This window comes from Ailuropoda melanoleuca, chromosome 3 (genome assembly GCF_002007445.2).
Source record: "Ailuropoda melanoleuca isolate Jingjing chromosome 3, ASM200744v2, whole genome shotgun sequence".
In the NCBI taxonomy this organism is placed as follows: domain Eukaryota; kingdom Metazoa; phylum Chordata; class Mammalia; order Carnivora; family Ursidae; genus Ailuropoda; species Ailuropoda melanoleuca.
The window spans coordinates 111,343,935-111,370,200 of NC_048220.1; the positions used below are offsets into that span (position 1 = coordinate 111,343,935).

The 26,266-nt window shown below is 37.0% G+C and overlaps 1 protein-coding gene across 3 annotated transcripts in view; it reads right to left on the bottom strand.

The window, feature by feature from the left end:
- Positions 1 to 26,266, bottom strand: part of PARP8 (poly(ADP-ribose) polymerase family member 8) — a 177,020-nt gene that overhangs the window by 50,880 nt on the left and 99,874 nt on the right. For all 3 annotated transcript variants that reach the window (XR_004624292.1, XM_002919636.4, XM_034656940.1), the window contains exons 7-11: positions 25,056 to 25,133; positions 22,820 to 22,914; positions 12,545 to 12,605; positions 12,012 to 12,102; positions 5,979 to 6,045 (exon numbers count right to left, since the gene is read on the bottom strand). Coding sequence is in view for 2 of the 3 variants with exons in the window: in XM_002919636.4 (XP_002919682.2) it covers positions 5,979 to 6,045; positions 12,012 to 12,102; positions 12,545 to 12,605; positions 22,820 to 22,914; positions 25,056 to 25,133 (392 nt within the window). In the remaining variant the exon portion in view is untranslated. The remainder of the gene's footprint in view (positions 1 to 5,978; positions 6,046 to 12,011; positions 12,103 to 12,544; positions 12,606 to 22,819; positions 22,915 to 25,055; positions 25,134 to 26,266) is intronic.

Below are 26,266 nucleotides of genomic sequence, written 5' to 3' on the forward strand. Positions count from 1 at the left end.
CATGTTCTTCTCAGTTATTTCTAACATAGATTGCTTTTGGAGCAAAAAACCCCCAAAAAACAAACAAACAAAAAAAACACTGGTACCAATATTTACCACTTATAATATACCAAGGAGTAATTTATATAACAGATTTTTTTCTCTTAACTCTCAATTCCCCCAGAGAGTGAGTAGTAGCTATTATTCCACACATTTCACAAATAAGGTTAAACATTGAAATCCTCCCAATTTACCCTGGTTAAAAAGTGCCGAGACTGCAACACCTATGCTATCCGATATGGACTGACTTATGTTAACACATGCTCCTCAAAGGGACAGGTGTGACTCTTAGCACTAAGACCATTATTAATTTCTCAAGATCCTTCAGGTTCTATCAGATTAACTCCCATCACCAGAAAGAACAACCTCAGACTTACTACACTGGCCTTTAATCAATGAGCTTAGATGAGTGCAGAAGAATCAGTCATTTATGGAATATTTTGAGGCCTTTTTAGCTACAGAGGTAGTGAGGAAGAAAGGGGAAAAACTGCAGTCAATGATGCAGGATTCCAAATTTGCACCTTTAACCTCAGGCCACGTAAACTTTTTTTGTTGTTTAACGCCGTATTTTTGAAGACTTTTTTTTCCATCCAATCAAGATTTTAGCAAGATTTAAATGTAACAGTAATATTAGGGTCTTCATCTTTCTGAAATTCCCAGTGACACCACCCTTTGTACTAAGCACATTCAGATTCTTTTCCTCCTATAAAAACCTGCCATTCCTGGGCACCTGGGTGGCTCAGTTGGTTAAGCAACTGCCTTCAGCTCGGGTCATGATCCTGGAGTCCCAGTATAGAGTCCTACATCAGGCTCTCTGCTCAGCAGGGAGTCTGCTTCTCCCTCTGTTTCTCCCCTCTCATGCTCTCTCTCTCTCTCTCTCTCTCAAATAAATAAATAAAATCTTTTAAAAAATTGTCATTCCTGTGCACCATTCCCTCAGAAACCTAATAAGTGCTTTTCTAATTCTTGATAGACTAACTGGAACTACAACAACAAAATACCAAGTCAATAGCTCAAGTTGTTTCCGCTTTCATATTACATTAGCATTCCCAAGTGTGACCTCAGCACCTGAAACCAATAATTCTCAAACTTGGACACCCAGACCCCTAGATGTTCTTGGATTCAAAAGGTGGGAGTTAACCATCCTGTAAGAAAGTTAATGTTGTATTTAATGTCCACAGTAATGTGAAATATACCTATGAGCACATGCTGGGTAATGACCGCCTCTTGATAATGGGGAACGACCAAGAGATTTCAGTGCTCGCACAGTAAACTGTGTTTACTATTAGGCTGGTATCATGAAGAGCTACTACAACTTCCATTGGCTGATAATAAAAGGGAAAAAAAAAAAGACTCCAAAGGTCTATTACACCAGATGATGTCATAGTCAGCTGCGTCGACAAAGGACCCGAAGTAGTTCAAACAGAGAAAAGGGAGTACATGTGGGCAATGCTATGATCTTCTTCATGTTGATTTCAAAAAGAATATGCAGGGCGCCTGGGTGGCANGTCGACAAAGGACCCGAAGTAGTTCAAACAGAGAAAAGGGAGTACATGTGGGCAATGCTATGATCTTCTTCACGTTGATTTCAAAAAGAATATGCAGGGCACCTGGGTGGCACAGTCGTTAAGAGTCTGCCTTTGGCTCAGGGCATGATCCCAGTGTTCTGGGATCGAGCCCCACATCAGGCTCCTCCGCTAGGAGCCTGCTTCTTCCTCTCCCACTCCCCCTGCCTGTGTTCCCTCTCTCTCTGGCTGTCTCTCTCTGTCAAATAAAGAAATAAATTCTTAAAAAAAAAAAATCTTCAAAAGGAATGTGCACTCAAGGAGCCAGTACTATATTCCAACTGTGGTGGTCTAACAGCTTCAGTAAAATAGCATCATGCACCAAATCAAATTAACGTGCTAATTTTACAATTGAAATTTGAGGGTTTTATTTTGATTTGCACTTCAGCTATAAATTGAAATTTTGTTTTATAAATGCGAACTCCATTGATGAAAAATTTATACCTAATTTTATGTCTGTATGTACTTAAGGCAAAACTGGAGATTTGCAAGGCTTTTTTCCTTTTAAAAACAACTTAAGTTTGATCAATGCGAATTCAGCATCAAGTCATATATACTTGGTGGGAATTCAAGTTGGTACAGCCACTTTGGAAAACAGTGTGGAGGTCCCTCAAAAAGTTAAAAATAGAGCTGCCCTATGACCCAGGAATTGCACTACTGGGTATTTACCCCAAAGATACAGATGTAGTGAAGAGAAGGGCCATATGCACCCCAACGTTCATAGCAGCAACGTCCACAATAGCCAAACTGTGGAAGGAGCCGAGATGCCCATCAACAGACGAATGGATAAAGAAGATGTGGTCCATATATACAATGGAATATTACTCAGCCATCAGAAAGAATGATTATGCAACATTTGCAGGAACACGGACGGGACTGGAGGAGATTATGCTAAATNTGAAATAAGCAGAGAAAGACAATTATCATATGGTTTCACTCATTTGTGGAACATAAGAAATAGCAGGGAGATCGGTAGAAGGAAGGGAAAAATGAAGGGAGGGTAAAGAGAGAGGGAAATGAACCATGAGAGATTATAGACTCCGGGAAACAATCTGAGGGTTTTAGAGGGGAGGAGGATGGGGAGATGGGCTAGCCTGGCGAAGGGCATTAAGGAGGACACATATTGCATGGAGCACGGGGTGTTACACGCAAACAATGAGTCATGGAACGCTACATCAAAAACTAATGACGTACTGTATGGTCACTAACATATCAAAAAAAAAAAAAAANAAAAAAAAAAAAAAAAGAGGTGGGTAGAAAAGAGAAAAAAAAAGAATATCTCCACGGCCTGTTCCACATTTAGCCCTCGAACGACAGATACTCTACATGAGCGTGATCACTTTACCACATCCGTTTTGGGTCAGTATTTTTTTTTTCTTTCAGGCTCTTGTAATGCCTTCATGTTCTTCCAATATTCATTCCGTGCCGAAAACGAATCCCAAGTCTTACATAAAACAAAGGGATACCTACGATTATACGAGAAGCAGACTGGTGGATGGGTCAAAAGTATTGATCTGGGGTCAGATTCTGGCCTACCACTTTCTCTCTGCGGCCTTAGCACCTTGCTTAATCTCTCTGGGTCTCGGCTTCATCGTCTGGGAAATGCGGGTACCAACAGCACCTGCTGGACCGCACCGTGGTGAAGAGCAAGTGAGTTCACGGAAGGTAAAGCGCTTAGAATAGTGCTTCACGTACAATGAGCACTGTGTATGCATTTGCTACTGCAGTCATTACTAAGCCAGTCTAGTTGCCAGAAACACGCCCGATAAAGAAGCACAGAAAAAGTCTAACGGGTGTTTATTTGCTGAAAGCAAACCACAGCAATAATAACAAAGGGCCTAGGTTTTGAGTCTGCCTTCCTAACTTGCTGTATGTTTCTGGAAAATAATCTCTTTATACTTCAGTTTCCTCTTATGCCTTATTGTGAGGATGAGATCCGACTTTTGGAAATCATGCAATTTTAGACTAGAAAGGATCACAGGCAAACCCAGTTATTTATAGTTAAGGAAGAGTAAATTAGATTAAAACGTAACAGGAGTCATTAAGAAAAAGTTCTAGCCCATATACTAAACTGTCCATAGAACTAAAATTTATCCATAGAAGTAATTAACCTTTTTAAAATGTTAAACATTTAGATGGAAGTATTAATAAAATGTTACATGTTCTACAAAGTGATTAAACAGTGAATACAGAATACAGCTTTTCTTAATTTCTCAGAGTTGGAATTATACACATAATTTCTTTTTCTGAGCCCAAACAATATACTCAGATATCATTAAAAGGCAGAAAGTTATATATTCCAAGATTTCTGTTTTTATAATTCTCATCTCGTTTGAATCAACTTCATTTCACCTTAAAAAAAAAAAGGTTAAGTGGCTAACAAAAGTACATACGGTAAAACTGTGGACTTCGGATGATAGTCAGGTGTCAATGTACATTCATCAGTTCTAGGAAATGTACCATTCTGCTGGGAGATGTTGATAACAGGAAGCCTACACATAGGTGGGGGCAGGAGGTATATGGAAAATCTCTGTATCTTGTTCTCAGTTTTGCTGTGAACCTAAAACTGCACTTAAAAAAATAAAGTCTTTAAATTAGAAAAAAATTTAAAAACAAGAAAGAAAATTGGGTGAGGGGAAAAAAACATCACAGGAGCGGGGGAAAAAAAAGATGTGCCAAGGTATGGTGGTGACCAACCTGGATGGCATAACATAGAGGCAGGCTCCATGCTTAGCTCTAAGACACAGAAAACAAAATCCAATTAAAAAACAAAACCAGCAGCACCTGGGTGACTCTGTCGGTTGAGTATCTGCCTTCAGCTCAAGTCATGATCCCTGGGTCCTGGGATCAAGCCCCAGGTAGGGATCCTGACTCATCAGGAAGCCTGCTTCTCCCTCCCCACCCTGCTTCGGTGCCTGCTCTCTCTTTCTCTCTCTGTCTTTGCTCAAACAAATAAAATCTTTAAAAAGTGAAAGAAAAAAAAAAAACCAATTCCACTGAAGAAGCACACCAAATCTTAGTATTGAAAACAGAAAATTTCTCTTTTGAGCACTTTTAAAGAAACCACTGCATTCCATAATGTGCTAAACATATGTTGTAAATTGAACTTAGTTTTAGAGATGTGCAATTTGAAACATTAAGGGTTTATTATCTAATTTTTATATGTTCATATTTAAACCCAACACTGGAAATTTGCAAGAATACTCCCTTATCTTAGTTTTCTTTCAAATGATATCCACACATGATTCACATCTGAGCAATGTCAAGTCGTAAAAACTTAAGACAATTTTAGAGGTCCATAATATGTACCACCCTTGATAACACACATACACGTCCTCTTACATCCATAATCTCAAGTAAAATGACTACAATAAATACCTTATTTAGTAAATGAAATAAAAAGTTTCAAAGTACTTTCTCTTAGAACATTGCTCAATAAAGGCTAATGTCAGATGCCCAATTAATATTCATTAAAACACAGGTGAATACATGAACTGTATCATCGTGGAGTGTACAAACCACGTGTTTAAATGTATAATAATCAAATGATCTCTCCTGATAAATTTAAGTTGCAGTAAAATTTGCATATTCAGAAGAATAAATAATCCTTCGGGATTTCTCCAGTAATACAAATTCTTATAGCTGATATATAGCATAGAATTTACTAAATTTATTTTTGACCGTATGCTACCATGATTTAAAAGTCATTTTGACTGGGATAATTTTATGTTTATAAAACAGAAATTCATTCACTGCATTAGTCAAAGTCCACAGAGGAAATAAAAGTTTTATTTAAAATAGGAATGATCATTTCAAGAGTGCAGTTGTAGGAGCTAGGCACAGTACAGTAGCCCAGGGCCAGTGGCTGCTGACTGTTACCACCTCTAGGCCCAAGGAACAAGCAGAGGGAAACTGTAATGGAACCCAGTAAGAGACAGCCATGCAAAGGCCATGGCCTAGAGCAGAGAAGAAAGCCTCACTTGAAGGACTACTCTACTCAAGGTGACCTCTTAGAGTGGAAACCAAAGGCTAAAAATACTCCCTTCTTACACTGCTTCCTCCTCTGTTGGTCACATTTGAGACATAGCAGCACTTTAGAACCTGCACTCACACAGATCAGCTTCCCCAGTGAGGGCAGGGTGTTGGAGAGAGGAGAGTGGACCTGGGCGGGCAAACAGAAGGACTGCGCTGGTTCTAGAGGTGAGTTCTGCCAGCTAAATTACTGATGTAGCTCTTGGCATCGGATGAGTGCCTCTCCTGAAGCACTCACTTCAAAAAGCTCTTATTTAATAAGAATGGGGGAAGAGGAGTGAGCAAAATGAGAACTCAGTTCTCTTTCAAAGAAATTTATTCTTTTATTCTTGGGAAACTTACTTTTTCAGCTGATGTCCCAATCCAAATCGCTCTTTTGTAGAAATCTGGAAGACATCAACAGTGGGCACTGCAAAGGAAAAAATAATCAGTCAAAATGTTGAGCTGAAACTTAACCCTCAGCCAGAAAAAAGACTGAAAAGTAATATATATGATATACTACAAGATGTACACGCACATAAGCATATTATACATTTACATATTATATAGTATGTAAAACATATTTATACACACATACATATTTAAAAATAGCATACACACAGTCCTATACATTGCTATTTATGCTTTATATGTAGATTTTGGAGATCATTCTTGGTCATTACATATCATACACTAATGTATAACATACATGCATATAATTGTACAATATGTATAATGATGAAGAATTGCCAAAATCATGCAAGTGTAAATAGCAATGTGTAGGACAGTTTGTACATGATTCTGTAAGTGGAAGAAAGGCATATTTGTATAAACACCTGTTGTTGTTGTGTGTGTGTTTTTTTTTTTTTTTGCAATAAAACAATGGATGATGAAGTCTAGGAGACTTACCTTTCACTAGGTGGCCTGTCATGTATTTTTACCAGGTACATGCATTTCTGTAAGCTAATAACTACAATGTTTATGAATTTAATTATCTCTCAAAAAAAAGTCATTCACCATTCATTCTTCACAGGTTTATTAAAGAATATCTATTAGTGTCCACTGTGCCAGTCACTATAGATAGAATGGCAAACACACACACAAATATCCTTAGTCTAGTGGAAGGAGACAAACAAAAACCAGACAGAATGCCACATGGTGGTAAAGGTTCTGGAGAAAAATAAAGAAGGGAAAGGGTCTTGGAGTAAAGGGTTCATGAGCATAGTAGGTTCTAGCACTAGATAGTATGGCAGAAAGAAAAGTGTCTTAGCAAGAGGAAACCACAAGGGCACTGCCCCTGAGGAAGAAATGTGCTTCAATATTCTAGGAACAGCAAGGAGGCAAGTGGAGCCACAGAGGAGTGAACAAGGTATCGCTTTAGGAGAGGAGATCTGGGAAGGACCAGAGGTGTGGCAGCATATGATCTCTGTAGAAAACAAGGGGAGAAGTAGGAAAATCACTCAGGAACTTATTAAAGTAATTGGCAAGAGATACTGTGGTCTGGATTGGTGGAGGTGGTGAACTGTCTTGTTAACAGGACATTCTCATACCACACGTGCTCCATGGAAACCAAACTGGTATCCCCAATTTCCTTACCCTCTGTGTTGGCCGTTACTCTGGGACACAAACACTCCACCGATCAAAGAAAACTTGTGTTAGTATCATCAACCAGTTCCTTTTCAAAAAGCATTCTCATCCTTAGATACAGACTGAGGAACAGAGTGGATGTCACTAGAATCCTTCCTGTCTCAAACCCAGGGCTACAAAATTCAAAAATGAATTTAAAAAATCTTAACATCTTGAAAACTCAGCAGAATTTTTTTTTTTTTAAGAAAAAGATGACAAAATTGGAACATGCTGTGCTCTCTCTTAAAAGATTTAAGAAGACACAATCTCCTCGCAGGTAGATGGAAAAAGTGACTGGGGAGATGGAGGCAGAGAAACAAAAGGGACCTGGTTTTTTAAAAAATGCAGAAAAGTCCAAAATGCACTAGAAGAACTGAAACTGTCACTGGAAGAAATTGTATAAGATGCACAGAGAGAGAGAGAGAGATAAGAGATATAATAGACACAAATGTTTACCCAGAATATATAAATTATACCTACAAATTAAGGATACAAAGACAAAAATTTATTCATACAATAAATGATTAGAAAATAAATGTCAGTGCTTTACCAAAATGATTAATCTTCTAGGGAAATGTAAGTTACAAACCTTGACTCGCCTAGTAGTATAAAATCTGGATGGCCCAAATTTTAGAATACACTGAAAGAGCTAACAAGATGTTACTTCCAAAAATGTTCCAAGATTCAAGTGATAAAACTTACATTACTATTAGATTAATGAAATTAATCATTATTATTATTAATTGCATTGAATGTACTCCAAAGATTAATAATCAGTGAAACTGGTTGCAGAGTGTATGGGGACACTGTAGTACCTTTGCAATTTTTCCATAAATCTAAAAATGTTTTAGATTAATTTTTATAATTTTTTGGGGGAGAAAGAGAGAGAGTGAGCATGTGAGCAGGAAGGAGGGGCAGAGGGAGAGAGAGAGAGAATCATAAGCAGACTCCACACTCAGTGCCGAGATCATAACCTGAGCCAAAATCCACAGACGCTTAACCAACTAAGCCACCAGGCACCCCAATTTTTATGAAAATTTTTAGAAGTAACAGCTTTCCGATAACTAATAATCAGTTAGAAAATAAACTGGAATACAAAAGTCCCATTAAGTAAACAAGTAGCAGACAAGTACTTGTGAATAAATTTAGCTAACACTACTGACCTCAGGTAGAAAACAAACAAACAAACATGGAACGGTACTGATATATAAAACTAAAAACAACAAACAAATCTTCCTTTAAAGCAAAAGTGAATATAAAAATGTCTATTCTTCCTAAATTTATTTAAAACTTACCTTAAAATAACCAAATAATTCCCCACAAGTGTTCATTCTTAAGGACAAGAGACTGAGGAAGAACTTGACAGAATGCACTAGAGAAATATTCTCATGTTTCAAAAAAGGCGAAAGTTATTCGATTTTTCCTTGACTTCCATGTAACGTAGGCTGGGAAGGCAGTAAAGTGAGGGCTGCTTAAGATATGTGGAAATGATTCTAACACTGATCACGTGCATGTACAGGTACCAATGATGAGATGATTTGCACAGAAAAACATTTTTAATAACGTTGATTGTTTATCACATTAAACTAAAAGCAGCCTTGCCCTCAGATCAGAAACTAGACTAATACCCCAGCAGTTCTGAAAAACTACATAACAAAAATAACCATGTCTTTTTATTTAAAGCGTATTTCCTCACATACGATGAAAATAATTCTTGTCTTTAATATTACAGTGGATAAGGAGGTGTATTTCTTCAATTCTTATCATTCCTGTTCACGTACAGATATTTTGTCAGATTAGCCCTGATCAAATATTACAGCTCAAATAAGTATTATTCATACCTTTCCAAAACCTAGCAATGAATGCTTTCAAAGAGAACTGTTAACTAGGTCAGTCTAAACCTTGGATTAGTCACAAAACTGGCTCGAGGTAAATTAAGACTGAAGTGTACCAATTGAAAATAAATACGTAAAATATTAAGGAAAAAGAGAAAAAAAAATAGCCTGATAAGTACACATAACAAAACACAAGCAACACCAAAATAGATGTCTTACAAATATTTGCACAGAATTAAAACACCTCAGAAAAAAACTAGCAGAAGTAGATGTCTAAAGTATTTTTTATGGTTGGGGGGGAACTATTATGACCCCATAAACTTATAGTTGGTCAAGTCTGTCTCATTCAAAAAAGGAGAGAGTCATTCTCAGACATGAAAAAAAGAAGCATAATCCTCATGTTTCTTTGGTTCACTAATTATTAGGTAGGCAAATCAACTCATAGAAATGAAAACAGAAGGACTAAATTATGGATGAGTTGTAATACCGAAGACGGTGTACTGAACAATAAAATCATCTCAGTGTGACTTAGAATATAATTGTTAGAATGTTTACAAAACCATGCAAATATAACAAATCTTTAAAGAGACACTGAGAAGGAAAATCTGCCTAAAATTCAAGATTGTATTTAAAAAATGAGTAACAGTGGTAATATTACATAAAAGCATGCCACATTCTCAAATTCAAATCAAAACCACACTGAGATACCACCTTACGCCAGTTAGAATGGCAAAGATAGACAAGGCAAGAAACAACTTGTTGGAGAGGATGTGGAGAAAGGGGATCCCTCCTACATTGTTGGTGGGAATGCAAGTTGGTACAGCCACTCTGGAAAACAGTGTGGAGGTCCCTTAAAAAGTTAAAAATTGAACTACCCTATGACCCAGCCATTGCACTACTGGGTGTTTACCCCAAAGATACAGACGTAGTAAAGAGAAGGGCCATATGCACCCCAATGTTCATAGCTGCATTGTCCACAATAGCCAAATCATGGAAGGAGCCGAGATGCCCTTCAACAGATGACTGGATTAAGAAGCTGTGGTCCATATATACAATGGAATATTACTCAGCTATCAGAAAGAACGAATTCTCAACATTTGCTGCAACATGGACGGCACTGGAGGAGATAATGCTAAGTGAAATAAGTCAAGCAGAGAAAGNAAAAAAAAAAAAAGTTCAGACATAAGAGCTACTTTTTCTTTTAACCACCAACAGAATAAAATCGAATGGTGACATATCAAACCCCTAAAGAAAGAAAAAAAATTAACCATACAGCAGAGGATCTGGGGAAACAGTGAAAACACATACATCTATAAGCTGGAATATTGTGCAGATATTACAAATTATTCCATTTTAGAATATTTAATGACTTGAGGACAGTCTCATGACATAACATTAAGGTGCATAACCATACAGTTCAATGTCAACTTTATGAAAATGAGCCGTGTGTGCACAGAAAACAGAAACACCAAACTATTTACAGGTTTCTCACTATAAAGGGATTATGAGTAATTCTTTTTCTTCCTCATTACATTTCTATACATTTGAAATAATCACAATAAAAACATGTAACATCCAGTCATCTTTGCCTCGCGTTAAATCATATGTTGTTTATATTAAGAGTTGATTATTTAAGTAGAAATCATTATACAAAAATAGAAAAGAGGTGACTCAACAGAAACTTTTTCAAAATGAGAGATTTTCCTATGTGTTTCATAAATTTGGAAGGTCAGGGATTTTTCTTGTGTAAAAACTAATAGGAGATGTAAATTCCTTAATATGCCTAAAGAAAAACATGCCGACATCACAATAAAGTATGTGGGAAGATGGCCATGACTTCAAGAGGTGCTAGCTATGTCTACATCCCTTGATTCTGGGTGGGTCTTCCAATTGCTTTGAACAATACAATACAGGGGAAGATTCACTGTGCCTTTTTCCAGGTGGCATCCACAGCCTGTCTCTTGGAACACTTGCTTTCCGACCCCAGTCACATTGCTACAAGAAACACAAACCACATGAAGAAGCCATGTGTAAGATCAACACTCAAGTCAAGGGGCCGCAGCTTAGCTCCAAGATGACACACACATCAACTGTGAGGTATCTCGAAGTCCAGCATCTTGAGAATCCAACCTAGCAGAGTCTTTAGTTGACATAAGCTCCGCCTACCACCTGACTTCAAAGGCAAGGGAGACTCGGAGCAAGAACTGCTCATTTGAGCTCAAAGAACAGTGAGAGGTGGTAAGTTGTTTTAAGCCACTAAGTTTGGGGGTGGTTTGTTATTCAGCAGTATATAACTGGAGCAACATGAGTACATACAGTGTGTGTATGTGCGTGTGTGTGCGCGCACACATGTGCAGACACATGCACATGCATGTGTATCTGGTAGGGGAAAACATCTTAATCCAGTAAGTCTTGGCAAGATTTAATAAACGCGTCCTTTGTTGTAAATAGCTATCACTCTAGATACAGCAAAATCATCCCTTTACATAGTGGAAAACAAAAATACTACTAAGGTCTCCATTTTTAAAAATAGAAGTGTGTTATATTTATAGTTAGTCTAAATTCATCAGTAATCAAAGGTGGGATAAGTAAACATTAAAATTAAATCTCAGAAGCAGAGACATAAATAATTAAATCTAAGAGCAACCCAAAATATACTTTCTGAGCCTCTACTATATGCAAAGTTCTCTTTTAGGTTTTATTTATTTGTTTTACAGCAACTTGTCAATTTCTGAAATCTACACAACTAAATGTTGTGTATTTCTGTTTCCATAAGATATACTGGCAATAAACCATTTTTGTTAGGATGCAAGTATTTTTAAATACCATTATGGGGATAGCTGCAGTTATGCTCAGAACCAAATGAACATTCCGTTTAATGCACAATGCACAACTAATTCATATTCAAAATAATAAGCAGAGAAATAAAACTAACCTGGGCCATTTAAATACTGTGTAAGTGAACAGTGTAGTCGGACAATTATAGGTTCTGTTCGAATCACTTCCCAAGCCACAGCAATCTCCTCCTGTGCAAATATATTAAAAGATGAATTAGTCATCTTTTAGAGTTCTTGATTTTTTTCAAACATGAAAAATTTTTTAAAACTTATTTTGAAGAAATACATAAATCAATAAGGCTCACAAATTACCTCAAGACCTATTGGTTTGGAGAAGAATGTCAAAGTATTCTTAATTTTTGCCTTCTACGTAGGAAAATTAAAGTGAGAATTCAAGAAATAATGAAGTACTATATAATAAGAGCCCATAAACTTCAGAATACATTAAAAGAACCAATGTAAAAAATATATATATATGTATATAAAATGTGTTTCTTCAAGCAGTCATAGTATTTCTTTATAATTGCTTTAACAAAATCAGCATGTTACTAAGAATATAAGAGAAACAAATATTTAATTTTTTCCAACAATAAAATAAAGGTTTTTGAATATTGTATAAATTGATACTTACATCCAGAAAGCTAACATCAATATGCAGATCAATATCTACGTCATCAATGGCTCCGTATTCCCTGAAAGCAAAGATTAACACTTATTTTTCCATTTTCCTTAAAAGATGATGTGTGCTAGCCAAGACAAAGTCAAAGTCAATTCAGTCCCTAACTCTTCCCCCTGATCTCTACGGAGAGCTCAGAAGTGACTGGGGACGTGAATTAACTAAGTCCATGTACTTGGATTGTGATCTTCTGTGACTATTTATACTGTCTAGTCATCCTTCTATTTTTACGTACATGCACTTGCATACATAAACTCAAGAATTGTTTGCCTCATAGTTTCAAACATCCCCAGTCCTCTGGGGCAAATTCAGCCGTCTTCTCATAGGACGGCTTGGTTGTCATTGTGCTCTGTGGAGAGGAAGAGCTGCTTCAAAGGGCAAAAGGAGGAGTTTCTGACACGAGGAAGGGGTGGGGAAATAATTCACTGTCACAAGGATGTGCCCATGATTTTCCCTTCCATGTTAAACGTCACTGGTTCTGAACCGGGTCCATGTGCTTTGCCATTTAAATGTCACTGTGTTTGATAGGCAGCACTGAGAGTCTGATAGATCCAAATTAAAACAAGTAACAACAGGATGGGCCACATGAAGACGTTCTAGAAACCAAATTTTCTCCAGCCCAGGTAGTGCCCTAAACCAGCACGCTTTTTAAAAGTCAATGGAAGAACGTAAAAACAGTAGTTTTCTCACATTCTCTATATGCACATATCTCTATTTTTTATATTTTTATAAAATTATGAAGTTACAAATGCTACATATAGTGAGGGATAAAATTATACAGATGAATGAAATGATAAAAAGTAACTGCCAATATTTGTTAAGAGACTTATGTGCCAGAGATTATTCTAAGAATGTTACACACATGTGATCATGGTGCATTAGAGGTACCACCCTCACCTTTAATTTATATACGCATTCATGGAGGCCCAGAGTAATAAAGGAACTTACCATCATTGCTCGGCAGCAGAGCCAAGATTTAAACACACACATCCTATTTATTTACGCAGATGATTAATCGGTTAGGTATTTAAAAAACTATCACTTTGCGGGGTCCTCATTATGGCCTTATGACAAGGATATAATTACTATCCTCATATGCAAACAAGAAAACTGAGGTTGAGAGAATTGAAATCAGGTGCCGAAGAGCTGGTAAGTCAGTGTGGAAGTCAGGCACTGAATTCATGTTCAATTTCAAAACTGTGTGTAGGATAGTATCTGGCCCATAGTTAGTACTTAATGATAATTTCTGTGTATTATGTATTCAACTAATGCTAATATAATACAAAACTGTCGCATTTGTCTAGGGTTCAGAGGAGACACCTTTCATCATTAAATGGTTTTATGTAATTTGATGAATGAAGGAACTATTGGGGTTTTTTTTATTCTTAATGTGTATGACACACAAAAAGCAGCATATTAGAATATAAGAACTTAGCCTCTGGGCTTTCTCCATTGTCCCCTTAAAAATATATTAAAACAGGGCTCCCTGCTCAGCTTGTCCCTCTCCTTCTGCCCCACCGCTCTGTTCATGTGCTCTCCCTCTCTCTCAGACGAATAGATAAAAATCTTCAAAAAAAAATTTTTTTTTTTTTTAAAGGGGCACCTGCATGGCTCAGTGGGTTAAGCAACTGCCTTCAGCTCAGGGCATGATCACAGGGTCCTGGGATCCAGACCCCCATTGGGCTCCCTGCCCAGCGGTGAGTCTGCTTTTCTCTCTCCCTCTGCCTTTCCCCGCTGCTTGTGCTCTCTCCCGGTCTCTCAAATAGATAAAAATCTTCTTAAAAAATTAAAAAAAAAAAAATATATATATATACATATATATATATCAAAACACTGACCACATTTTCACTATTTACGAAATTGTATTTTTTATTCTTTGATGGTAATATTTTTAGATTACATAAAGAAGAAAAGGGATAAAAATTATTCACATAGGAACTGATTTTTTAAAAATATTGTATGGCTTAAAACACCTGTGTTATTCTTAAGGGATAAGAACACTTATAACCTTATACAAATTTAAACATGATATGATATGCAAATTTAGATGCAAAAATACGCCATTTTATTTATGAAATCATACAGACACTATGCCAAGAATAAGGACCAAGCAAATAAACCACCTGGTTCAGGGGGTCAGCAAGCTTTTCCTGTAAAGGTCAAGATAGTAAGTATTTTAGCCTTTTCAGGATTTTTCTGGTCTCTGTCACATATTCCTTTGTTTTTGTTTTTCTTTAAACCCTTTTTAAAAAGCAAACACTATCTGTATCTCACAGGCTGTTCAAAAATGGACCCCATGATCCAGTGGTCGTAATTTGCCTACCCTGAACATCAGCAAATTATTCATAAATATAAAAGCCAAACATCTTTTGTGTTAGGCAAATTAAAAGAAAGAACCGCTAAATGTAAAGATGAGAATCAGTTACTAATGATGTTCAATAGACATATAAGTGGGGTGAAAATTGTAATAAATATGTGTAAACTTCTGCCTAGAAGGATGGTTGTGAGTGCAGAAATTGGGGGCAGAAATGAATATTAAATAATAAGGACATACTTAAATAAACTATAGCACACTGATACAATAGAAAAACTTTTTACCCATTACTAAAGAAGTTGATATAAACATATTTACTCTCCACACTATTTGGAGCAAGTAGATTACCAAAAACGTATGGAAACTGAAATGCTTTTTAATAAAATAGAAATAGAAAAACCAAAAAAGTTAACAGAAAAAAAGTACTTATTTATGAACTATAGATTGTGGGCAAAACTTATTTTATAAGAAATTTCTGTGTTTTCTAAAAACATCTACTTTTTCTGATTACAAAGGTAATATAAGCTCATTTTATAAAATGTCAGAAAAACAGACAAAAGCAACTTATAATACTACCACTCAAGAGATAAATATCTTTGCTTATATCTCATTCCATATGTGTGTGTGTTTGTGTATATATATATATATGTATATGGAAAATATGGTATATAAAAATTTTTGTCCTGCTCTTTCTTTCACTTCTTCTAAAATGAGTGTTTTTCTGTATTATTAAATATTCTCCAAAATCATAGAATTAAATGGCTGTATTTGCATAAATACAATTCAATAATAAAATAATGACACAATTATTAGGCTGCTATTGATTTTTTTTTCACACTGTAAATACTGATAAACAGGCCTCTTGTTAAAAATCTGCATGCATCTGTCTTCTCACAGAATAATTTCTAGAATTACTGCGTGAAATAAATAACTATATTTGGGAGTCTTGATATGTATCATTTAATTAGTATTTTAAAAGCTTATGACCATTTCTAGTCACACCAGCCAGGTTATCACAGTGACCACTTCCCACATCCTCATCATCACCAGGCATTTGTTTGCTCCAGTCATTGACAGTTTCCCAAGGGAGAATAACTGTTGTTCGGATTTAGTTACAATGGCAAGACTGTGGTGCAATTAGCAGAAAGAAGGGAATCAGAGACAAGAAAACACAGGAAGAACCTTACCCACAGCTGTTTTCTTCACAGTATTCCAGACCACTTCAACAGAATTTATCATAAAGTTATGATCAGAAAGTGACATGTATTCTTTTAAAACGTTTAATATGTGAATTTTTAAGTATTCCTTTATATGATTTCTTCAAAACTTTTGTGGTTGGTATCGTCCCAATTTCTAACACTATCGATTTATTTCAACAACAACAATGAAAGGAAGAAAGTAAAGGTTTATAAGTGCCCTTCCCCACCACAGTAGAGCACAAAGACAGAACACAAACACAGAATTTTAAGGAGGCAGAGGCATTAAAGGTTTGCAATTAACTAGATTCTGCAGGTGTAGATCTGTAAATAGTTACACTTTTTGTTTTTATGCCACACTTCAAAGAATTCACAACAGCGCTGCATATATGCAAACCAATTTCCGTTGTGATGCCCTTTTTATATAATGCCAGTAATTTCACATTTCCCACTGTGAGATTACAAAGCGTGATTACAGTTTGTCCAGATGCAGCGACCCAGTCATCAGGATTGCTTCTATATCTGAATAACTTTCAGTTGCCCTGGATCTCATGAATAGCAAATGCAGAATCAAGTCAAAAGCCTGAAATATGAATGCAACTTGAATTGTGAAGCCAGATATCTGATTGTGTTCTGAATGCTGTATTGGGTTTATAATAACTCAAAATAATTTCATGCACTGCCTATATTTATTCACTGTGAAAAGATCGCATCAAATTGAACCTGAATCCTTTTTCAAGATAAGGAGAACAACATAGAAATGATCTGATGCAGTTGTTACACCCTGGAACTGAGAAAGGACTGCTTCACAAAATTTTTTCCAGACATCTGAGCTACTCTTCGAATCAAAATATCTTGAAATCTGGTCATTTGATATTTTGGATATTTACATGTGACCTAGTTCATTTAGGAATGTGTGTATGAAATGTATTTTTCTATGAACATGTATTTTTGAGGGCACTATGTGTTCGAATTGTTAGCAATTTTTTCTCCTAATTTTTAATGGAATTAATCAAGAGAACATCCTCATTAATGAGACATAACATCCATTCTCACAATATAGTAAATGTTAGACCATCTCTGCTGGTCCTTTTCTCTCTATAAAACTACAGTTGTGATGTTTTATAACACTACCTGCTCAAAATTAGCAGTGATTGCACTGGGTGATAAAAATGTTTTTAGATATCTAGCCTTGCCTTATTAACTGTCAAGGAAATGATACATACACACACATACATGAAATCTACCACAGGTTCTTGGGAAATACAATTATTGCTACTTAGTTATTTCTTGCATTCAGTGACCGGTCAGTTACACTTTGAGAAGAAATAGACTTTGTGAGGAAACATACACCTTTTATGACATCTGAAACTCAACAGCATTCCCTGTCTATTTCTCCATGCCTACTCAATGTGTGTTTTTCGCTCAGTGTGCGAGAGATGTTTGTGAATGGGCCAAGAAATATGCAAACTCAGTCGTCAGGAAGAAAGCTTGGTAGATTAAAGCATTTGCAAGACCATATCCAAAGCGCTCTGAAGTTTCTCTAAAAGGCAACAAGACTGAGAAGAATTTAAAAACTAGGTCCAGGGGCGCCTGGGTGGCACAGCGGTTAAGCGTCTGCCTTCGGCTCAGGGCGTGATCCTGGCGTTGTGGGATCAAGCCCTGCGTCAGGCTCCTCTGCTGGGAGCCTGCTTCTTCCTCTCCCACTCCCCCTGCTTGTGTTCCTTCTCTCGCTGGCTCTCTGTCAAATAAATAAATAAAATCTTAAAAAAAAAAAAAACTAGGTCCAGATGAAAAAGGAAGTTGATATAAAATGACAGCATATAAGAAGTACAGTTGTTGCAACTCCCCCTCTGCTGAAAAATCTTTCGTTTTGNGTCAAATAAATAAATAAAATCTTAAAAAAAAAAAAAACTAGGTCCAGATGAAAAAGGAAGTTGATATAAAATGACAGCATATAAGAAGTACAGTTGTTGCAACTCCCCCTCTGCTGAAAAATCTTTCGTTTTGCTTGAAAAAAGTACAGGTGTTGGGAATAGGGGTGACTGGGATGTGACATCCAGATTATGGGCCAGTGTTTTCGGAAAATACTCTCCCCTTTATTTCTTCTAGGTGCTTCCTGTCATCACTTTCCCCTGGTTTTCAGTCAGACCATTTGTCTGGAGGCTCCGGAAGCAGGAGTGGGAGAATCAATATGCTGGAAAGGACACTACAAATACCCAACGCCAGATCTTTTGATGAACGGCGTGCTTCAGCGTAGGTTAAGTTATGTTGTAGTAACAAACTTCTTCAACTCTCAGCGGTTTCACACAAAAAAGGATTTATATCTCACTCACGTGACTTGTTTACTATGGACTCAGAGGGCAGGAGGGGAGACTTGACTCACTGTGGTCACTCAGGAGCCCGGAGTGATGGGAGTCTGGAGGAAACGGGAACTCCTGCACTAGGACTCACACTCACATTTCACCTGCCAGAATTAGCTGCGTCCACGCATCACATTAAAAGAGGCAGGGGAATAAAATGCTGCCAAATACCGAAGGACAGGAACCAGAATATCTGTAAGTAATCCTACCGGTCACTACAAATGGAAATGCAGAAATCCAGAAAAAGTGGTCCATACTGATTTTTGTGGCTCTTTTCCCCCTCCCCGTTCCCCTCCCTCTCCTCTCCTTTTTATCTCTCTCCCTCCATCCCCCTTTCTCTCTCTCCCTCCTTCTCTCTCTCTCAAGGAAGAATGTGGGCCTGAATATAGTAGCATAACCCCCTCAACCTTAAAAACTCCTCAGTATGCCGCCCCCCCAGAACACCAAGTTCAAAAGGCCCTGTTACAATTGTCCATCGACAAAAGGTGATCAACACGCAGAAGATGGGGCTCCTGGGTGGCTCAGTCAGCTAAGGATCTGCTTTGGCTCAGGTCATGATTCTAGAGGCGGAGAATTGAGCCCCATGCTGAGCAGGGAGTCTGCTTCTCCCTCTCCCTTTGCCCCTTCCCCCACTTGTGCTCTCTCTCTCGCTCATTCTCTCTCACAAATAATCTTTTTTAAAAATGCAGAATCTTGCAACCTTCCAATCTTCATTAAGCATTAGTCATGATAAAAAGGCCAGAATATTACTCATACAGCTTCGACTTTTAAAAAAGAAGATGGTATGATCATAAAGCAAAGGTTATTTCATATGCACTAGACGTGTGAAACACCACAAGCAGTCAGAACATTTCATTCCTGACCACATGAGAATTTTGTGACTTGTAATTCCCTACACCTTTCTAAAAATATTAACCTCAAATTGTTTTCAGATGGCGCTGATCAAAAAATTTTTTTTGTAAATACATGACTAGAGGAGAAAATATATAATGGAAAAAATAAAACATCCTCGTTTTGCTGCATGATTCAAGACAAGACATGTTTATTCAGACTGATAAACTGATGGTTTATCCTGTTTTTCCAGAAACCTAACTCACTTCAATCCAAGAGCCTATGAACTGGAATTGTCATCAGTGTTTATAAGTCTGGTTCAACACAGCCAGGATTCTGCTTTTGAACGATATGGCCACGTAGAGCTGAAATTACCTACTTCAGGAATAAACTGGTCATTAGTCCCTGTTTCTAGCTCCTCCTTCAACCTACCTAAAGAGGTTTTGTCTCAAGTGAGGCAATGCCAGTTATTTTCATCTCCTACGGAGAACTTAGATGTGGTTAGCTGCCTTTCTCATTAGACGTCACATTAAAAAAAAAAATGACACCAAATAGCCTATTACGCATATTGAGGTGCTTTTGTTCTTCAAACTCCATTAAGTTCTTACAAACCTCAATTAAGTAAAAGAACAGCTAATTAGAACAGTCTGTTTTCAACAGGCTTAGAACTTTGTAACAAAGAAGATTCCAAGACCTTATGCCTAACGACTCCTCTTGCCACGTGCCCAAGCCTCAGTATTTGATATGAGACAGTAAATTCATTTGGATTTATTTCAAGTAAATCAGACTAGTCCTGCTGTGATTCATACTTTATACCATGAGGCCTCTGGGAGGTTATTTTTTCTGGAAACATCCTCTGTAGCTATAGAAAAATCGAGAGCAGGCAAGAACATGGCTTATATTTATAAAGATTGAAATTGAATCAAAACTTATAAGTGAAATAGGGAAGGAGAAAAAAAAATCAAAGCCACTTACCACTTTTAATATTTCATTTGAATGAAATTCCAAGTATTTACTTAATTTCAAAACTTGATAAATTATCAAAAATTTTATTAATAATGGAAAACACTAATAAAGATGATCACTGGTACTTANCAAAACTTATAAGTGAAATAGGGAAGGAGAAAAAAAATCAAAGCCACTTACCACTTTTAATATTTCATTTGAATGAAATTCCAAGTATTTACTTAATTTCAAAACTTGATAAATTATCAAAAATTTTATTAATAATGGAAAACACTAATAAAGATGATCACTGGTACTTAATAAATTCTTGCCGAAGAAACAAAAAAATTTCATATATATACATGACAGTGTAATTAGAGCTTAGCATGGAAGTATGTGTTCAAGAAAAATCCTTAACTATATGGGGCGCCTGGGTGGCACAGCGGTTAAGCGTCTGCCTTCGGCTCAGGGCGTGATCCTGGCATTATAGGATCGAGCCCCACATCAGGCTCCTCCGCTATGAGCCTGCTTCTTCCTCTCCCACTCCCCCTGCTTGTGTTCCCTCTCTCGCTGGCTGTCTCTGTCAAATAAATAAATAAAATCTTTAAAAAAAAAATCCTTAACTATAAAAGCAATCAACATGTGCTAAGGCAATCCCTTAAAACAACAGGTACCTCAAATAAAAAGAAGTTGAACTGTATATTGTATTGTATGATTAACTGTACCCCAGACTTATTTTTTTAGTGGGGGAGGGGATTAAACTACTGTGATCAAAGTTTTAAGCGGTCAAGCAAATTTCGACTCAAGTTAAAAAATTAATCCTTGTTTTGGACTACTTATGGATAAGTCCCTACTGCCTTCCTCATTTATTCATTCTAACACACTTCTTGAATATCCATATATTCCCTACCCTGGAGCCACAGTAGAGATGAACTGAGAAATAATTACAGCTAGTTTGCTAAAACCTTGAAAATTGCAAATATTTGCTTTTCCAAGTATAATCCCAATCACTCTCAGTCCACTGCAGCCTACCAGACCTCCAGGAGCGGGAGAGACAGGATCTGTGTACACAGCCCCAACTTACTGAGGCTGCAGGTGGTGGTGAGTTTGTTTCTGAAGTTAAAATGAAACACTTGACAATTATCAACTATAGTTGTGCTGTCCTTCCCAACTTAAAATATTTGTTGGCTCTATCAAAATCTAGATATGTCCATGGAAGAGAAAGTAACCAGATAATGTAAACATCTTTCATGGAAACAATTAAGAATCAATCATCCCATATTTCATATATTCCCTGTGCTCTATTAAGTATCAAAATATAAGCATGATAAAAAAGCAAAACAAAACAAAATAAAACAACAAAAAAGCGCACTGTCGGTCCCTGCGTTCACAGAATTTAGGGACTAGAGGGGGAGAAGTAAACCAATCATGAAAAGACAGGAGAAGTTGAGAAGTATAATAAATGAGGCGAAAGCCAACCGTGATGGGAGTCCGAAAGACAGAGTAACTAATCTGCATTGGAAACTCAAAGGAGGCTCGGGGGAAGGCTGGCCTTGGGACTGTGGCTTGAGTAAGGACAGCAACGGGGTGAAGAGCAAAGCACTCACTGGTGAGAAAACAGCTCTTGCAAACTCCCAAAGTCAAGAGGGAACACAGCGCACCTAGAGAAAGGGGACAGTTGTGGTTTGGGTAGATAAGGTGGGAACCGAAGTCAGGCTGGGATTGGGGTCTGGAATTCCACGGCAATGTGAAGGCTGCCCTTCAGGCAATGAAAAAGAATCTGAAATAATCAGATCTGAATCGTTGCAGGAAACTAGCATAGTGACAGGAAACAGTTTGTTTTTTAAATTAAGAAGAGAAAATGGTAAGTAAGGATACTGGCATCTTCTGAATAATTAAAAGTGATAAATAATGGTCTTAAATTTGTCACCAAATTNATCGTTGCAGGAAACTAGCATAGTGACAGGAAACAGTTTGTTTTTTAAATTAAGAAGAGAAAATGTAAGTAAGGATACTGGCATCTTCTGAATAATTAAAAGTGATAAATAATGGTCTTAAATTTGTCACCAAATTATATATGAAATAACTGCAAGATAAAATACATTATCATTCAAACAAACACTCTGCAAATTTATGTTCTTTTTTTTCCCCTTTCTTTTTTTGGGGTCAGATCACATCACAATGTGATCTGGACACCAGTGGTTATGCATTATTTACTTTTATTGTTCACACGAAGTGTCCTTGATCTGTGATTGACTGCATGGGCCCAGCTGGCCAAGTCTATTAAAGGAATTGATTATGACGCCACTTAAGACTGATATTTTATCAAACTAACTCCCCAAAATAACTAATTTCTTTAATGTATCCATGTACTCTTAAACCACACGTACCAAAAACAAAACCAAAAAAATCCATACAGCCACAGATATACCATTTTGTATAAGTAAAAACTCAGCAGAATTCTAAAAAAATTTCAAATATAACTAAGCCCAAGAATATTTCCCCTTAAATAACTCAACAGAAAAATCCCAATGACTTACCAAATCATTTTCATTTTTATTCACGAGAGGTATTGATTTACCTGAGAGAAACTGCGTGCGCCCCATATATCTCTCTCACTGCCGACAAATCAGCCTCAAGCTGGGGGTGCTTGTGCAGTTCCCCGTCATAGTTCACCTGACGGAAAGGATGGTTTAGAAATGACTTGGGGTGAAGAGAATCAAAAGAATCAAACACAAACCATCTCTTGAGCAGGTCCCCCTGTAGGCTCTGCCATGGACATTTTCTCTGTCATCTTCATTGAAAAATACAGAGAATATAGCAGTATATTCACTAAAGTTCGTAGGTTCGCTTATGTCATATGTCTTGTATAATTTGTTATGTCCGAAAAGTAAAATTAGAGGGGCGCCTGGGTGGCTCGTCGGTTAAGCATCTGCCTTCGGCTCAGGTCATGATCCGGGGTCCCAGGATCCCGGGTCATGATCAGGCTCCCTGCTAAGTTTCTCCCTCTGCTTCTGCAGCTCCCCCCACTCGTGCTTTCTTACTCTGTGTGTCAAATAAATAAATAAAATCTTAAAAAAAAAATTAGGCTACTTTCGTACGAGGAAAAGGTAAATGTTAAAGGGACTGAAGTAAGGGGCTGGAGGTAAACTGAAAACTTGTAGACTGAATATCTATACTGGAAAAAAAGCATTTACTTTCCCTCTGCAAATATTAGCTATGTAAACAAAAATCAAAACTGGAAGAATTATTTTGCGTTATTTTAAAGTGCAACACTGGTTAGAGAATCATTAGGAAAAGTATCCCATGGCTAGAAAGGCATTCTTGGAGAGAAGAAGCCTACTTTTATTTATATGTCCATATCTCTACTGCCTTGCTTATGCTTGATTGAATAATTACTTATTTTTTATTCCAAAAAAGTAAACTGACACATTCTTTTACATAATTACAACTTTGGCTTTAAAGTACCACTTTAGGGGTGCCTGGGTCGCTCAGTCGGTTAAGTATCCAACTGTTGATTTCGCCTCGGGTCACAATCTCTGGGTCATGAGATCAAGCCCTATGTGGGGCTTCATGCTGGGTGTGAAGGCTGCTTAAGATTCTCTCTTCCCCTCCCCCCACCGTGCGACACGCAGTTGCACGCTCTCTAACAGCAGCAACAACAACAACAAAAAAAACACCACTTTAATCTACTACCTTCCTATTACACTATACAAGCTACAAAACATATTTGATCAAGTTNGTTGATTTCGCCTCGGGTCACAATCTCTGGGTCGTGAGATCAAGCCCTATGTGGGGCTTCATGCTGGGTGTGAAGGCTGCTTAAGATTCTCTCTCTCTTCCCCTCCCCCCACCATGCGACACGCAGTTGCACGCTCTCTAACAGCAGCAACAACAACAAAAAAAAAACACCACTTTAATCTACTACCTTCCTATTACACTATACAAGCTACAAAACATATTTGATCAAGTTTACAGAACCAGAACAAAATACCTTATATAGCCATATCCTAAAATCAATTGCACAGTTTAAAATTTTAACATTATCCTGGAAAAATAGCAAACTCTTTTATATATATACATATGTAGCTATGCCATTTTCATATATATAAGTTATGATATTTCTTCATCACAATTTTCCAACAAACATGTCACATCAGTGTAAGAGGAAAAGACAATGAATACAAATATTGAGGATGCTCAGTAATAAGGGACCATCGGTTTTTATAAAGGTTAATCATGTTCTATTTAAAACTAACCATCTACGCTTTTGTTAGAAGTGTCATCGTTTTAAAACACTGACTGAAGGGGTGCCTGGGTGCCTCAGTCATTAAGCATCTGCCTTTGGCTCAGGGTATGATCCCAGAGGCCTGGGATGGAGCCCTACATTGGGCTCCCTGCTCTGCTGGGAGCCTGCTTCTTCCTCTCCCACTCCCCCTGCTTGTGTTCCCTCTCTCGCTGTCTGTCTCTCTCTGTCAAATTAAATAAATAAAATCTTTTTAAAAATAAATAAATAAAACACTGAGCCCAACATGCTTAAGAAATGTAAAAGTCAAAAACATAATAAAATGCCATCTGCGAAACTTCTGTAATGAAGTAAGATGACTTCAAAGTGAGTGATTATAGTCGAAGAACTGCCAAAGTAACCTTAATTTCTGAATATATATGCAAATAAGAAACAGAAATTATGCAGATTTCCAAGTCAGTTACAGAACTAACACACAGGTGTCTCAGCTCACAGGCACAGGAATCCACCAGGACATGGATGGCTACTGCTGACTCAGAGAGCAGAGAGTTGGAAGGTCTGAGGTGCTCACCTGCCCTCCATAATAAAATTCTTCGGAATCATTATCACCTTCAGAATCTTCTTCCACTGTACTATTTTGTCTCGACTCCTTAAAATAATAGAATAAAAAGAAAGTTTTAATGGTCAACCTAGCTTGCCTTCTTTTGAAAGGAAAGTCGCAAATGGCCAGAATAGATTAAGTCTTTTGCTTATCACCTGAATTTTACATAAAAAACATTCTTGGTGCAGTCCAAGCCAAAACCAAAAGGTAGTAAGAGACAGTTTTGTCAGTGTATTAAGCTCTACGTACATCTTTTTTTAAAGTTGTATTTCATCGATTTTGTGTTTTACAATTTACCATTTGATATATATACAAAACTATGTATATAATCAACGACAACTTTGGCTTTGTTCTGATAGAACCTCTGACAAGTTCATACTGATTTAATTTTTTATTAAAAAGTTCCTCGGCATTATTTATCCCTGACTGTCCTCACTTCCACTGCCAACTCTACACAATGGTATGAAATAAAAGGCACTCTAACTCCAATATAAAAATCAAATTATGAAAATAAATATGAATTACATTATGAAGAGAACTTTCTGCATATAGAAGTTATTTGCTTTAGATTTCAGATTTCAAAAGGATATTTAATTAAATATGTTTCAACTTGAAGTTTGAGTTTCTAATTAACTGAACCACATCCATTATGTGTCTAAAGTGCAAACAATGAAAACTCATCTAAAGTAACTAATGATGATATTCCTATCCCTGGCTCTGTTAAAATAATTAGGAGAAAGGCAAATTCCATTAGACACAGGAATCTATTAATTCAACCTTTTGGAATCATCCCTAAATTTCTAGAACAAATTTCAAATTCTTAAGGAAAAAGAAAAACCTACAAAAGGCAATTTGGGTTTTAGAAAATGTGCAGAGTTTCTGGTTTTAGCAGCAGTATTGCTAAATCTGTGGTTCTCATTGTGGATAAAGAAGAGTAGAGGGAATGATACAACACCAAGAGAAACGGAGGGTTGTACTGGGTGCATAGTATTAAGAATTTCTGGTCCTGTTGCACTCATCTTGTTTGTTTAATGTCCCAGTATTTATTGACTGACTGATATAAACTTTTTAAAGGTGAGGAAGGGGGTATGAGTTTGTCGTTGTTGTTTTAACATTGGTCAATAATAACGACTCTCCGTACCCATATTCTTTGGTACCTTAGCTAAAGAGATCACCTTTTA